This window comes from Orycteropus afer, unplaced genomic scaffold, assembly GCF_000298275.1.
Source record: "Orycteropus afer afer isolate SDZICR_OR568_19922 unplaced genomic scaffold, OryAfe1.0 scaffold00094, whole genome shotgun sequence".
In the NCBI taxonomy this organism is placed as follows: domain Eukaryota; kingdom Metazoa; phylum Chordata; class Mammalia; order Tubulidentata; family Orycteropodidae; genus Orycteropus; species Orycteropus afer.
The window spans coordinates 9595709-9613045 of NW_006921681.1; the positions used below are offsets into that span (position 1 = coordinate 9595709).

At 40.0% G+C, this 17337-nt stretch overlaps 1 protein-coding gene across 1 annotated transcript in view; it reads left to right on the forward strand.

Moving 5' to 3' along the window:
• The window catches only part of VPS13D (vacuolar protein sorting 13 homolog D), a 435877-nt gene that overhangs the window by 53504 nt on the left and 365036 nt on the right, over nucleotides 1–17337 (forward strand). The window contains exons 16-19 of the mRNA XM_007942672.2: nucleotides 2469–2587; nucleotides 6644–6776; nucleotides 8673–10886; nucleotides 12733–12884. Of these exons, the coding sequence (XP_007940863.1) occupies nucleotides 2469–2587; nucleotides 6644–6776; nucleotides 8673–10886; nucleotides 12733–12884 (2618 nt within the window). The remainder of the gene's footprint in view (nucleotides 1–2468; nucleotides 2588–6643; nucleotides 6777–8672; nucleotides 10887–12732; nucleotides 12885–17337) is intronic.

Consider the following 17337-nt stretch of genomic DNA (forward strand, 5'->3'; position numbering starts at 1 on the left):
GTCTTTAACTTCAAGTTGAACTTGCATATGAACAGTTGATGTTCTGTTCCACAATCAGCTCCTGGCCTGGTTTTGGCTGAAGATATTGAGCTTTTCCATTGCCTCTTCCCACAGATGTAGTCAATCTGATTCCTGTGTGTTCCATCTGGTGAAGTCCATGTGTATAGCCACCATTTGTGTTGTTGAAAAAAAGGTGTTTGCAATGAACAAGTCGTTGGTCTTGCAAAATTCTGCCATGCCAGTTCCAGCATTATTTCTTCCATCAAGGCCAAATTTTCCAACTACCGGTGATTCTTCTTTGTTTCCAGTTTTTGCATTCCAGTCACCAGTGATAATTAACACTCCTGATTGCAAGTTCGGTCAATTTCAGACTACAGAAGTTGATAAAAATCTTCAATTTCCTCATCTTTGGCTTTGGTGGTTGGTGCATAAATTTGAAAAATAGTCGTATTAGCAGGTCTTCCTTGTAGGTGTATGGATATTAGCCTATCACTGACAGCATTGTACTTCAGGACAGATCTTGAAACATCCTTTGTTATGATGAGTGCCGCACCATTCCTCTTTAAACTATCGTTCCCAGCATAGTAGATTATATGGTTGTCTGATAATGGCCCAAACCAGTCCATTTCAGCTCACTAATGCCTAGGACATCAATCTTTATGCGTTCCATTTCATTTTTGACATTTTCCAATTTTCCTAGATTCATACTTTGTACATTCCATGTTCCGATTATTAATGGATGTTTGCAGCTGTTTCTCCTCAATTTGGTGCAACATCAGCAAATGGAGGTCTCGAAAGCTTTACCTTATCCATATAAGTAAGGCTGATTTTACTCTGATAATGCAGCTCTTGCCCAGTCCTACTTTGAGAGCTTTCTAAGCTAAGTGACTCATCTTCCTGCCCTGTATTAGACAATATTTTTGGACTGTTCATAAAGTTGCGTAGTAATGTATCAGACAGTGTTTCTCTGCTATTCATAAGGTTTTCCCTGGCCAGTTCTTTGAGAAGTGGATGGCCATCTCCTTCTTCCTAGTCTGTCTCAGTCTGCAAGCCGGGCTGATACCTGTGCACCAGGTACACCCCACTGGGTTTGAAACACCAGTGGCACAGCCTCAAGACTCACAGCAACACATCACCACAGTAGGACAAACTGACAGACAAGTTAGTCTCCCTCAGCTGTTGGAAACCCCTCCAACCACCCTTAGCTGGATCCCTACGGCTAACTCCTCAGTCTGTTCCAGTCCCCTTTACCTTTTCTGCCTATCCCTGCTTCCTGCCTCGCTGCTTGTGGCGGTGGCCTGGGTTCCCTGTCCTCACCTGGCTCCCCTCAGTTGAATCCTTGATCTGTTCCTATCCCCTTTGCTTTTTCTGTCCTCTGCCTGCCTTGCCACCCTACTCCTTGTGGGGCATGGCCTGGGTTCCCTTTCTTCACCTGGGTCCCTGCGGCTGACTTCTCGATCTGTTCTGGTCCCCTTTGCCTTTTTTGTCCTCTCCCTGCTTTGTGCCTCGCTGTCTGTAAGTATAAGGGATGGCAGAAAATTTCAAAATAAAATATTTAGGAATATGTGATATGAGATGGGATTTGGCTGCTAACCAGAAGGTCGGCAGTTCGAACCCACCAGCTGCTCCGCTGAAGAAAGATTGGGCAGTCTGCTTCTGTAAAGATTTATGACCTTGGAAACCCAATTGGGGTTACTGTGAGTCAGAATGTACTCAATGGCAGTGAGTTTTGGTTTGGTTGGTTTAATATGGGATGGAACTTTAGTCCTGTTTTTTATTTTGGGGTGTGTTTATGTATATGTGTGTGCATATATTTCAACACAAACAATTAGTAGTATTGTCTTGTTTTAGACAAAAGGAGTTTCTTTTTGATAACATTAAGGAGCTCTGGTGGTGCAGTTGTTAGGCATTTGGCTGCTAACCAAAAGGTCAGTGGTTGGAACCCCCAGCAACTCCACAGAAGAAAGGTGAGGCAGTCTGCTTCCATAAAGATTTATAGTCTTGGAAAGCCTATGGGGGTTGGTCTGAGTCAGAATTGACTCGACAGTGAGTTTGGTTTTTTTGGTTTTGATAGTATTAGATAAATGAGCTTTCACTACATACACAATTTAGGCAGTTTTAGCTGGAGGGAAGAACAGTGAACACATTCAAGAATTGGTGTGCTATGTGTCCATTGTCAGTTTATATATCTCACTGATGTATTTTGGCATGAAAATTAATGGTTCCCAATATCCATAAATAAATAAAAATTTGGGATATATACAAATTTATTTGAATTCCAAATTTCTATAGTGCTTTAAGTATTAAACTTTGTAAGTTAGAAACTCACAAAGTAAGATCTTTCTTTCTTTTTTTTCCCCCATGATTATGGGATTTACTGGGGAAGTAACAAGTTACAATTCAGGATCAGGAAAGACACAGAATACAGTTATTTGGTCAGGCCAATCTCTTCTCACCTGTGCCTGTAGGCAGCCACTCCCTGGCCTTGGCTTCTTGGGCTGGCCAGGCCTCTGCCTTGCTCAGGCATGTGTTACAAAGTGTTACAGAGCAAGGTACCCCACTGCACTTGTCTGCCTTCTGCCTGAAGGTGCTCAGCTCTCTCCCTGCATGGGTCTACAAACCTAGCTCCATCCACAGGGGCCTGGAAGGACCCCACTCTGCCAGCAATCTGCCTGCTGGAAGGTGTTCATCTTTCTCAAGCTGTGGTGTGGGTAGTCCACTGCACTGTCTCTTGTTGGCCTCCTGGTTCTGCCGCCTCTGCGGCTGCTGTTTCTCTGCAACTGCTTCTCATGGTCTCTCACCATCTCCAGTGTTACAGTGCTCTGTCTCCTGGGTCTAGGAGGTTCTCAGCTTAGGAACCCTGGGTTGCATTCCTGTACTCCACTCTGTCTCTTTCTTCTTGGTGGTAGTAATTCTTGGTGGTCTGGAATTGGCTCTCTTTTTTAAGCCTAGTGGGATGTCAGAAGTGACCAGTCCTCTAGTTAGGGCTGCGTACTCCTTGTTTGCATGGGCCATGGAGTTTCACGAACCTTATTTGCATTTTTAGCAGGCTGACCAATTCACTTAGTGGGCCATAAACACCTTTTTTACATAGTTCCACCCAGTCATTCTGTAGGAGTCATGAGACCATGGTAAGAAAAGCCATGCAAAAGCAATTCATTGCACCACAAGTACTGGTGGCACAGTAGTTAAGTGCTCATCTGCTAACCAGAAGGTTGGTGGTTCGAACCTACCAAGTGTTCCATGGGAGAAAAATGTGGCAGAATGCTTCTGTAAAGATTCCCAAAAAACCAAACCCACTGCCATTAAGTAGATTCCCACTCATCATGACCCTGTAGGACAGAGTAGAACTGCCCCATAGGGTTTCAAGTCTATAAATCTTTAAGAAAGAAGACAATAGATGAGTCAGAATCAGTAGTGGTTTATTATTATTATTAATTATATCCCTGGTGGTGAAGCAGTTAACATATCTGGGTGCTGACCAAAAGGTTGGCGGTTCAAGTCCACCCAGAGGTGCCACACAAGAAAGGCCTGGCTATCTACTTCTGAAAAATCAGCCATTGAGAACCCTATGGAGTTCAGTTCTACTCTGACACACATGGGGTCGCTGTGAGTCAGAGTCAACTGGATAGCCACTGGTTTGGGGGTTGTTAATAGTACAGAGGGCACAGGAGGCTAAATCAGAACCTCTAAGAATGGATGGGCTATGTGCTGAGAACAAACATTTTCAAGCTGTCTGCCTGTAAATATTGGATTTCTTTGTTCCATATAATTTTCTATGCTGAGCTTGTTTTGTTTATGAATTGTGTTACTACTTCCTTCGTTGCTATTGTTTTAGTATTTGCTAAATACTTGTGCTGGTCCTCTTTTTGATTTTGATGTGAAGTTTTATCATTTTTCTTTGAGGTTACCCTGTGATTTATAGTTTTCTTTCCAAGTTTAGAACAGTCCGTTCTATCTTGTAGTTGTCTTGACTTCCCTATCATCTAGAAGTTCTGTAACAACACAGTTTTTTTTTTTCCTTCTTTTTGGTTTTTAGTTGTATTCATTTGTCAGTTGATGTCTCTGATTCCCTGTTTACAGTTTTGTAGGCTTATTTACTTTGGATTCTTCCATAGCAAGGTTGGTTTCTGGGTTATGTCACCATGTGTGTTAATGGTCAGTTGTTGTTGCCTGCTATTGCTTCTCTGTCCAAAGGACTCCCTTTAGCATCTCTTGTAAGGTTGGTCTGGTTTTAAAAAATTCCCTTAATTTCTACTTATCTGAAAATGTCCTAATTTCACCATCATATTTGAAGGACAATTTTGCTGGGTACAAAATTGGAAATTTTTCTCTTTCAGAATTTGATATATACCATCCCATTGTCTTCTTGCCTGCATTGTTTCATCATATCAGGGAAGTTCTCTTCCAACAAGTCTTGGACAATTTTCTCCGCAGTTTTATCTTTTCTTCCTGTTCTGGAATTCCAGTGACATGTAGGTTATTTCTTTTGATGGTATCCCACATGAACCTTAGGCTTTCTTCATTTTGTTTTGATCTTTTTTTCTGACTGATCCCTTTCCAAAGAAGTATTCAGGTATTTGTCTTCAGTCTCATTAATTCTGTCTTCCATTGCGTCAATTCCACTCCTTTGCCCTTTTAATGTGTTATCTGTTTCTGACAATTTGGTATTAATCTTCTGAATTTCTATATGTAGATTTAGAATCATTTCTAATTTTTCATTTTTTTGGTCATTTTGTTCTTGTATTTTCTTCTGAAATTCTTCTAGGGTTTTGTCTGTTTTCCTTGATGTGTCTCTCGATCCTTTGAAGATACCTACATATAATTATTTTAAATTCCTTATCAGGGCGTTCCAATGCTGTGTCTTCCTCAGGGCAGTGTTTTGGGTCTGTATCCTGGTCCCTTGTTTCTTCTGCTTTATCTTGTTTCTTTGTGTGGGCTGTGATGCTCTGTTGTCTCCAAGCCATTGTTTTTGTGTTTATATTTAATTGGTGATTGTATGTTGGAGTGACTTGCCCACTATGTTAGACTGGGTTCTCTAGAGAAACAAAACCAGTGAAGCTTACATATATAGAGAAAGAGAAATTTATCTTAGGAAAATGGCTTACACACTTATAGAAGTTGGCAAGTCCAAAGTTCTTGGATCAAACATCAAGCTTGGAGGCTTTTCCTGACTCTCGCAGCTGCAGGGGTTGAGGAGCTAAAGGTTGGCAGGCAGTATACTGGCTGTTGACTCCAGTGAATGACAAATCCAAGATCTCCAGGCCGAATGGTGGATTGTTCCGCTTATGGACAGTTGTAGGCAGCACAACAGAATCCCGATCCACAGAAGAGTGTCTCTTTTCCCAGGATGTCCATAAATATACTAGAAACAGGCCACACCCCTAGGGAAACTCCCTTTCAATGGATTGGCTGCTCAAAACATATTCCTCTGATCCCATCATGGGAATAACTACATCACAACTGCTTAAACCACACAGAATTGTGGTCCAGCCAAGTTGACACACAGCTTCAGCTATGACACCCATGATTTTCATTTTCTTTGTGTGTTATGTACGCAAGTAGGGTACTGTGCTGTGCTTCTCTATTCACTAGTTGACAACACTTATACACTCACCACCTGTCTCCTTTCCTGTTGTCAGCCTCTTGTATGTCCCTGCCAACCTTGGCAAACAGAGCCTATTCTTAGGTCACTGGAATCTGAATGAGAATGCGATCATTTTAAAATCCAAAATGGTTGACACTTGTAAAAATTCAAAATGGCTACATCCTCGGTCACTTTAAATATCCAAAACGTTGCCACTTGTAAGATTCAAAATGGCTGCGCCCTCGGTCACTTTAAATATCCAAAATATCCACCACTTGTAAACATTCAAAATGGCTGCACCCTCGATCATTTTAAATATCCAAAATGGCTGCCACGTGTAAACAATCAAAATGGCTGCACCCTCTGGACAGCAGAAAGTCAATAGCTCAGGTTGTCTCCCTCCTTGTTGTTTCCCTTCCTAGTCATAGGCCATCAGCGCAGTCATCCCTGCAGCCCTTGGTGACCAGGGCTGACCTTTAGGTCAGTTCTCAGGTCCCAACACCACTTGGAAATATTCAGGCTATTGGTCCTGTCAGAGTAGCTGATAGTCCACTGCTCTGGCCTTCTCTGTACTCACTGTTTTTGTTCAGGTTTTTCCACTAGTTGGTGCTGAATCCACTTCTGTATAGTTCCTTTCAAAGCTCAAGGCTCCAGGATTATCTTCTGTATCTCTGTCAATTGGTGTTTCTTTTCTTTGTTGAAGAGGGTCTGTGTCGCTTGCCTGCCTATTCCTCCATCTTACCGGAAGTTTGACAAAGTAAGATCTTTCTTTAACCATGGATCATCATAATCAAAGTTCAAACAGCTCCCAGATCAGTAACTTGATAATTTTTTCTCCCCACTTCGGACATTGGCCTGTAGTAATCTCTTTAATCCTCAAGCATTTGAATGGACTTTTGTTTTAAATTCTTGCTCTGGTACCATAGAGTGTTACATCATTCCGCAGCCATAGCTGTGGCTTTCAGGAAAGCTTGAGCTCCATTGAGAACATTGTTCAGTTTCAGCAGTTTCAGTTAAACATTATTTAATTGTAGCTTCTTTTTTTTTTTTCCACAGGAAGAAAGTAAGCGGTGGAGTGTGCGACTAGATATTTCTGCACCTCAGGTCATATTTCCTGATGATTTCAAGTTCAAGAATCCAGTGTTAGTTGTTGTGGATCTAGGAAGAATGTTACTGACAAATACTCAAGGTATAATGTGAATATGAAATAATGAAAATGTGTTTGTAGATAGATCTATCTGTGCTTAACTAGTAAAGCTTAAAAAAGGGTTTATGTAACATTCTAAACACCAACGTTCATTTATTACTTCTTTAATAATAAGTTTATTGAGGTATAGTTCATATACCATAAAGTTCACCCTTTTAAAGTGTACAATTCAGTTGTTGTGGTGTAATTGATAGAGTCGTGCAATTATTACCACTATCTAATTCCAGATATTTCTCTTCACCCCAAAAAGAAACCCTATTCCTATTAGCAATCACTCCGCGTTTCCTCACTTCCAATCCTTGGCAACCACTAATCTATTTTCTCTCACTATGGATTTGCTTCTTCTGGACATTTCGTATGAATTGAATCATAACATATGGTCTGTTGTGACTGACTTCTTCCACTTAGTATAATGTTTTCAATGGTCATCCATTTGTAGAAGGTATTAATACTTCTTTTTTTTATGTCTGAATAATATTACATTGTATATATAAACCTATTTTATTTATCCATTCATCAGTTGATGGACATTTGGGTAGTTTCTGCCTTTTGACTATTATGAATAGTGCTACTGTGACCATTGATGTCCATGTTTTTAAGTGGACATATGTTTTCAGTTATCTTGGGTATATATCTAGTAGGAGTGGAATTATTGAGTCATATAGTCTTTATATTTAAACCTTAGAGAAAATGTTTCACACAACAGCTGCACCATTTCACAGTCTCTACAGTCTTGCCAGCAATATATGAACTTTTCAATTTCTCCAGATTCTCCCGAATTCTTGTTATTTCCTCTGTTTTTATTATAGCCATCTTGGTAGGTGTGAAGTGGTAGCTCATTGTGGATTTTATTAGTATTTCTGTGTAACATTCTATATATTTAATAAACATTATTTATTCCCCAGGGCTTAATTTCAGGGATAGAGATTTAATCTATTTGCTATTTAGGGGCATACATAAAAAGAGACTCCTGGAAGATAATTACGTTACTGTTATTATATCCAAAAAGTATTCATTGTTTACCTTGAGATGTGAGGGAAGAAAGAGAGAATTCATGGGGCAAAATAAATTGAAGAAGCTTATCAAACAATCTCAACCTTATCTTACTTCACTGAGAAGATCCAAAAGGGAACAAGGAGTAGAGTAGAGGGCTTGAGTAGGAATGGGAAAGTTTGGTGTTAAGGGGAATGTTAAAAGGGAATTTGATCTGAATAACAGGATCACACAATTACAGAAAGCACCTGCTTCAATTTATATAATATAAATATTTAACAGATGTGGGAAATTCACAGAAATAAATGATGTGCTTCAGCAGCGCTGCTTGGCTGTGGAAGAGAGGGGCTAAGATTGTGGACTCTGGAGTAGAAAAGTGTTATTTTGAGCAGTTACTGCTTGCTAAGCATTGATTTCAGCAGTAGAGATACTGTGTTGATTAAGACAGATGAGACCTCTGTTCTCTTGGAACACTGTAGTGTGGGAAACAAAATGGACACATAGTAGACAAATAGAGGGAACAGTGAACAAATAGCTGATTATAGAGAGCAATGTAGGAACGGTTGGGCTTGTGGCAGCACAGCTTCAGTGTTCGCAGAGCAGCTTCAGGCAGGCAGCAGGCAGGTGGTCTCCGTACCCTGATGCATTCATATGTTGGTGGGTCACCAACTTTTTTCATGTTTATATATTTTCTCTTTGTGTTTTGATTTCCAATTTAATAGATAAAGTCACACTGATTAAGTGGTGGATATAGAATATTATACTTAAGAGTTATCATCTAGTTTTTTTTATTTGGAACTGGTTGATATTTTGCTTTTCTTAATTAAAGGGAAGAGGTAGGAGAGAGCAGGCTTATACTCTGAATCTTCTCGTTTTTATCCACAGATGACTCCAAAAGGAAAAGTGAGGATGGATCAGCCTCAGAGGAGAATCAATTTAGTGATGATGAATACAAGACCCCTCTTGCCACACCTCCTAATACCCCACCTCCCGAGACAAGCAGCCATAATGGAGAGAAGACACCTCCATTTTCTGGAGTTGAATTCAGTGAAGAACAGCTCCAAGCACATTTAATGAGCACAAAGATGTATGAGAGGTACTCTTTGTCATTTATGGACCTCCAGATCATGGTTGGACGAGTGAAAGACAATTGGAAGCATGTCCAGGATATTGATGTGGGGCCAACCCATGTGGTAGAGAAATTCAATGTTCATCTACAGTTAGAACGCCGGTTGATTTATACCTCAGATCCCAAATACCCAGGAGCAGTGCTCTCAGGCAACTTACCAGACTTAAAAATCCATATCAATGAAGATAAAATATCTGCTCTAAAGAATTGCTTTGCTCTTTTGACTTCTTCAGAAATGAAGACTTCTGACACTCAGATTAAAGAGCATATTTTTCCCCAAGAGGGACAGCGGGGAAGTTTGCAAGACTCAGTAATGAATTTAACCCAGAGCATCGTGATGTTGGAACAGCATACCCGGGAGGTCCTTGTGGAGTCACAGCTCCTCCTTGCTGAATTTAAAGTTAACTGTATGCAGCTTGGTGTTGAGAGCAATGGCCGGTACATTTCTGTGCTCAAGGTATTTGGTACCAATGCTCACTTTGTGAAGAGGCCTTATGATGCTGAAGTCTCTCTAACTGTTCACGGTCTACTCCTGGTAGATACCATGCAGACATACGGTGCTGATTTTGACCTTTTGATGGCTTCACATAAGAACTTGAGTTTTGATATTCCAACAGGAAGCCTTCGGGATAGCCGAGCCCAGTCTCCTATCTCTGGACCCAGTGTGGCCCACTTAACCGATGCAGCCACACTGAGTGATAGGTCAGCTACTAGCATTTCACTTGACAAGATTCTTACCAAAGAACAGGAGTCCCTTATTAAATTGGAATATCAGTTTGTGAGTTCAGAGTGTCCATCGATGAATTTAGATAGCACTCTTCAGGTGATATCATTACAGGTAAATAATTTGGATATTATTCTGAATCCAGAGACAATTGTAGAACTGATTGGTTTTCTTCAAAAATCTTTCCCCAAGGAAAAAGAGGATTTGAGTCCTCAGCCTTTAATGACTGATTTTGAAAGAAGCTTTAGGGAACAAGGAACTTATCAATCTACATATGAACAAAACACTGAGGTTGCAGTGGAAATCCATAGGCTTAACTTATTGCTCCTTCGGACAGTAGAGATGGCAAATGGAGAGAAATATGGCAGAAAGATTGCAACTGCAAGTATAGGTGGCACCAAAGTTAACGTCTCAATGGGTAGCACATTTGACATGAATGGTTCCCTTGGCTGTTTGCAACTTATGGATTTGACTCAAGATAATGTTAAGAACCAATATGTTGTCAGCATTGGGAATTCCATAGGCTATGAAAATATCATCAGTGACATTGGCTACTTTGAATCTGTATTTGTCAAAATGGAAGATGTAGCTCTCACTGAAGCTCTGAGTTTTACGTTTGTTGAGAAATCTAAACAGGAGTGTTTTCTCAACCTCAAGATGGCTTCTTTGCATTATAACCACTCTGCTAAATTTTTGAAGGAGTTAGCATTATCCATGGATGAACTGGAGGAAAATTTTCGAAGTATGCTGAAAAGTGCAGCCACCAAAGTCACCACAGTACTAGCTACCAAAACTGCTGAGTACAGCGAGATGGTATCACTCTTTGAAACTCCAAAGAAGACTCGGGAACCTTTTATCTTGGAAGAAAATGAGATATATGGGTTCGGCCTAGCTGCATCTCATTCTGACACTGTAAAGCTAATCTTGAACATAAACATTGAATCGCCAGTTGTTTCTGTCCCTCGGAAGCCTGGGAGTCCTGAGTTGTTGGTAGGACACTTGGGACAGATATTCATCCAGAATTTTGTGGCAGGAGATGATGAATCTAGAAGTGACCGTCTGCAGGTGGAAATCAAAGATATTAAACTCTATTCTTTGAATTGCACCCAGTTGGCAGGCCGAGAGGGTCCTGGGTCTGAAGGGAGCCGGACAGTTTGCCCTCCTTCTGGGTCTGCCAGTGTCAGTAGTCAGGAGGAAACTCTATTCACCCGACATGATTTCTTTGAATCTTTGCATAGAGGTCAAGGTGAGGAGCATGAAACTTTTGTTTCTTTTTGTTTAAAGATTCAAACTCCACCTCATGAAGTATTTGGCTTTAAAAAACATCAACAAAAAACTTTTCTTTAAAAATTGTCCCCAGTTAATATTTGAGAAGCCAAAATAGATTTTTTTTTTTTTTTCAGTAGAATGAATATGAGTAGGTTGGTATGTTTTCAGCTTGTTCTATTTAATGCAATATTTGGCAAAATAAAACTCTCTCTCTCTCTTTTTTTTTTTTAAAGTAATCCTGTTTGAAATCTGATGTCGGTTCATCTCGAGAGATGTTTCAGTGAAGGGATTCTGTTAGAGTACTGTTTAGCTTTGTCAAATAGACCTGATTTTTTTCTTCCTGAGTTGTAGACATTTCCTACTTAAATATTGTTGCCCAAGGCAGCTAGAAAAATCACATAAATAGAATATGAATTCAGTTTGTGGATGTTATATTTTCCTTTCGATGTTCTGCCATCTTGTTTTTTAATAGATTAATCCCAAATTCTAGGAATAGAATGCTTGTATTTGTATTCTGGATCTCATTAGCTAAAACCAAACAATTTAGTCTATTACTTCTTGGAATTCACAGGAAATCAGGTAAACCTAAGAGCATGGCTTCATTTATCGGTGAAGAAATTAATGCCTTTGAGAACTCCTCCTTTTATGGTTCTCAGGTGTTAATTCACTCTGATTTGTTTATACACTTGTCAAAGGATTGTGTTCTCTGCTCAGGACAAAAGATGTGTTAGACATGTGTCTTAGTTATATAGTGCTGTTATAACAGAAGTGTACCACAGGTGGATAGCTTTCACAAACAGAAGTTTATTCCCTCACAGTTTAGGAGGCTAGAAGTCCAAATTCAGAGTGCTGGCTGTAGGGGAAGGCTTTTTCTTTTTTTTTTTTTTTTTATTAGGATTTGGGTGAAGATTTACAGAGTAAATTCACTTTTCATACAGCAGTTCACATATACTTTGGGAAGGCTTTTTCTTTGTGTCTTTTGATCCTTGTTGTTATTGTTGTGTGCTGTCAAATCAAAGTGACCCCTCCTTGGGTTTCCAAGGTGGTATCACTATGGAAGTAGATTGCTCCATCTTTTTGTGCTCTGCACCTGGATCTTCTTTCTTGGTAGTAGATTCCTCCCTCTCTGCTCACTTCTCTTTCATCGCTTGTAAGATAAAAAGTGTTGCAGACCACACTCCAGGCAAACTCCCCTTATTGTTAAAGGGATTAAGTGTGTTGCATCCTACCCTAATCCTCTTAGAACTGATTGACTTATATCATCAGATCACCGCATGGGGAATCATTACATAACTGCCACATTACATTATTACATAATTGTCAAACCACTGAGAATCATGGCCCAGCCAGATGGACACATATTTTGGGAGTACACAATTCAGTCATGAAAACATGGAACCTTATATTAATTCCAATTTAGGCCCAATAAAAGGGGAAAATCTTATATCTGGAAGCTAGATAAGAATGAGCAGTTTGGTTTGGAAAATGCCAGCTTGAAAGGCTAAGAGAAACTTAATGTGGATGCTGGCCTGGATCAGTGTTCACCACATCACATTTTGAAATCACCAAATGGAGCATAGCATAAAAATATTTTGTGTGTGCACGTGTGTATAAATTTATCTTGTTGCACTACGTGCTGTGAATTTTGGTTTTGGGATAGACATCAAAGGTTGTCCTCAATCATAGACCCAGGTGCCAGAATCACCTTCCTCCCAGTCTAAAACTAATCCATGGACTCTGTTTGATGTACTCTACACTTCATCAGCAATACCAAAGCAAATAGTAGTGTTTATAGTCTGTCATTCTGCTCTCTTTTATGCCAGCTTTTCACATCCTGAACAACACCACCATTCAGTTTAAACTGGAGAAGATCCCTATAGAGAGAGAATCTGAATTGACTTTCTCCCTTAGTCCAGATGAACTGGGGACTTCTAGCATCATGAAGATTGAAGGAAAATTTGTTAATCCAGTACAGGTAAAAACTTTGTTCATTTTCATGCCAGGGAACTTGAAGGCATTTTTAAAAAATGACTATATTAAAACAAAGTGTTTGGCTTCATTATGATTAATTCCATTGGGTCAGAAGCTTCTGTGTCGCAAAAAGATTTTGAACCCTGCCAATGAATAGTGAATATGTGTATGTTCTGGCAAAGTTTAAAATTGACTTTATATATGAAGCATGTATACTAGCTTTGCAAATGGCACATGGTTTCATTCATTGAACTTTTAGTGCAGAGGATAGGCTAGTGAAATACCAACTGAACTACTAAAATTTGGAAACTTCCTGTAAGCATCATTTGATTTGGCTTCCTTCTGTCTACTTTTTAGGGTTTGCTTGTATACTTACTGGCTATGAAAAGTTAGGCTTACTGTCTGAACTCACATCCTACCTGTTGTGGGATTGCATGTCAAAGGCATTTTCTAACACAGAGGGCATTAGAATAGAAGTTTATGATTGTGACCTTGGGCCAGTCACTTAATTTATACTCCTTTTTTCTTGAGTCCACATCTAGAGTTACTATTCTCTTCTCCCACTAACAGAGATTATGTGAAAAAATAAGATTCTATCCATATATTTGGATAGAATATGAATTTAGTTTGTGGATGTTATGTTTTCCTTTTGATGTTCTGCCATTTTGCTTTTTAATGGGTTAATTCCAATATATTTATTTAGAAGGAAATAAAGAAATCCAAAGAGATCATTAATGCATATAACTATTGCTGATAGCTTGGTTGAATAAACTTGGAATCCTTTTATTGTGTTGTTTTATCACTGGGGAATAAGTCTTGTTAGCCTTCTTCATGTTGTAGGGAGGAGAAGTGAGTTGTTTAGAAGAAGAAGGCAGTGCCTTAATTCCGTTACCATTCAGAAGTAGGGAATATGATTACTTAAAAAGTCAGAGTCTCTGTTTCCCAGGAGGATATAATTCTTGTTACTTTTTTTACATATTTGGCCCAGCCTATGAAATAATCTGATGATGTGAGCTATTGACAGATTCCTTCAAGAGAGAACTAGTCCTGCCCTCTCTGAAATGAACTGGGACAGGATAGGAATTTCTTGTGCATATATATGTTTGTAATGTGTGTGTCAGCTTGTTGTACTGTGGTGGCTTGTGTGTTGCTGTGAGGTTGGAGGCTATGCCACCGGTATTTCAAATATCAGCAGGGTCACCTATGGTAGACAGGTTTCAGTGGAGCTTCCAGACTAAGACAGACTCAGAAGAAGGAAGGGGCTATCCACTTCTCAAAGAATTGGCTAGTGAAAACTTTATTTTATGAATAGCAGTGAAACACGTCTGATATATTACTGGAAAATTTTATGAATGGCGCTGAAACATTGTCTGATACAGTGCCAAAAGATGAGCCGCTCAGGTCAGAAGGCCCTCAGAATACAATAGGGGTAGACCTGCCTTCTCAGAGTAGAGCCGACCTTAATGATGTGGATAGAGTAGAGTTTTCAGGACCTCTATTTGCTGATGTGGCATGACTCAAAATGGCTGCAAACATCCATTAATAATTGGAACATGGAACGTACAAGGTATGAATCTAGGAAAATTGGAAGTTGTCAAAAATGAAATGGTACACGTAAGGATTGAAATCTGAGGCATTAGTTAGCTGAAATGGACTGGTTTTGGCCATTTTGAATCAGACAGCCATATGATTTACTATGCTGGGAGTGACATATCAAAGAGGATTGGAATGGCATTCATTGTCACAAAGAATGTTTCAAAATTTATCCTGAAGTACAATGCTGTCAGTGATAGGATAATATCCATATGCCTATGAGGAAGGCCAGTTAATACTACTATTATTCAAATTTACACACCAACCACCAAGGCCAAAGATGAGGAAATTGAAGACTTTTACCAATTTCTGCAGTCTGAAATTGACTGAACATGCAGTCAAGATGTGTTGATTATCACTGGTGATTGGAATGCAAAAGTTGGAAACAAAGAAGAATCACCAGTAGTTGGAAAATATAGCCTTGATGATAGAAATAATGCTGGAGATCACATGATAGAATTTTACAAGACCAATGACTTAATTTGTTGCAAATGCCTTTTTTAAACAATACAGGCAATGGCTATACACGTGGACTTCACTAGATGGAGTACACAGGAATCAGATTGACTACATCTGTGGAAAGAGGTGATGGAGAAGTTCAATATCTTCAGCCAAAGCAAGGCCAGGAGCTGACTGTGGAACAGACCATCATCAGTTGCTCATATGCAGGTTCAAGTTGAAGCCGAAGACAATTAAAACAAATCCATGAGAAGCAAAATATGACCTTGATTATATCCCTCCTGAATTTAGAGACTATCTAAAGAATAAATTTGGTGCATTGAACACCAGTGACCGAAAACCGAGGAATTGTGGGATTACATCAAAAACATCATCCATGAAGAAAGCAAAAGGTCATTAAAAAGCCAGGAAAGGAAGAAAAGACTGAAGTGGATGTCAGAAGAGACTCTGAAACTTGTCCTTAAATGGAGAGTAGCTAAAGCAAATGGAAGAGCTGACAAGATAAAAGAGCTGAACAGAAGATTTCAAAGAGCAGCTTGAGAACACAAAGTAAATTTTATAATTAAATATGCAAAGACTGAGAAAACAAAAGAGAACATGCTTGGCATTTCTTAAGCTGAAAGAACTGAGGAAAAAATTCAAGCCTCGAGTTGCAGTATTGAAAGATTTATGGGCAAAATATTGAATGATACAGGAAACATCAAAAGAAGATGGAAGGGATACAAAGAATCACTGTACCAAAAATTGGTTGATGTTCATCCATTTCAGGAGGTGGCATATGATCAAGAACCAATGGTATTGAAGGAAGAAGTCAAAGCTGCACTGAAGGAATTGGCGAAGAACAAGGCTCCAGGAATTGATGGAATACCCATTGGGATGTTTCAACAAATGGATGCTGCGCTGGAGACACTCACTCATCTATACCAAGAAATTTGGAAGACAGCTATGTGGCCAACTGACTGGAAAAGATCCATATTTGTACCCATTCCAAGGAAAGGTGATCCCACAGAATGTGGAAATTATCAAAAAATATCATTAATATTGCACACAAGTAAAATCTTGCTGAAAATAATTTAAAAATGCTTGCAGCAGTATATTGACAGAGAACTTACAGAAATGCAAGCTGGATTTAGAACAAGATATGGAATGGGAGATATCATTGCTGATGTCAGGTGGATCTTGGCTGAAAGCAAAGAATACCAAAAAGATATTTACTTGTGTTTTATTGACTATGCAAAAGCATTCAACTGTGTGGATCATAACAAATTATGGATAACATTGAGAAGAATCAGAATTCCGGAACACTTAATTGTGCTCATGAGGAACCTGTACATAGACCAGGAGGCTGTTGTTCAAACAGAGCAAGGGGATACTGCATGGTTTAAAATCATAAAGGGAGTTTGTCAGTGTGGTGGTTAAATTTGTGTGTCAACTTGGCTGGGCCTGGTTGAGTGGCTGGGCAGCTGGATGTTGAGACTGGTAATCAACTCCATGGTGGAATCTACTGTGAGCAGCTGAGTAGCTGCCTTAGGGATGTGATTTGCTTCCTGTATATAAGGAGAAGCCTTGGGGAATGGTCTCTAGCTTATGGCACACTTGAACCCTGTATGTAGCTGTTCGTTGTTGAGCAGCCTGCCATGCTCTGCTGACGTTGGGACTTTCAACGAACTTGCATTAATGGCCTGCCGTGTGGTTTGCTAACATCGGGACTGGGCCATTTTATTTGTCGACCTTGGGCTTGTTAGCCTCAGCAGCCAGTAGCTGCCTGAGTGAAGAGATGCCTCTAGCTTCAGTGGGCCAGGAGCAAGAGGCAGAGCTGAAGCCCAAGGTTGAGGGGCTTTCACAAAGCCCCTAGAGCCTGGCACTTTAAACTCGGACTTCTAGCCTCCCAAACTGGAAGAGAATAAAGTCCTGTTTATTCAAGCCATCCCATTTGTGGTATATTCTTGTCAGAGTAGCACTAGGTAACCAAAATAGAATATGGTACCGAGAGAGTGGGATGCTGCTCTGACAGATACCTAAAAGGTAGAAACAGGAGTGGAGTGTGTCCTTGACCTGAGACCCCAGCAGAGAGACCCTGGTATGCAGCATAAGAGATGGCAGCAGCAGAGCCAAGAGACCAACATCAGAGACAGCAGTAGCAGAGCCCAGAGACAGGCATTAAACAACAACAGGCTTACCAGCCCATGGAAGAGAAAGCTGGGTGCCATTGGGTAGGCGGCTTCTTGGTGGAGTGGGTTGCCTTTAGGTATTGGTAGAAAAGACCGGCATGAAATGGAGTAGTATGTTGGCCAGCCCATGGAGCCAGAAAACTGAGTGCTTTTGGGTCAGGAAGATTTCCAGAGCAGCGGGTTGGGTTTGGCATTAATCAGCAGAAGCAGAGAGACCAAGGAACTGGGAAGCAG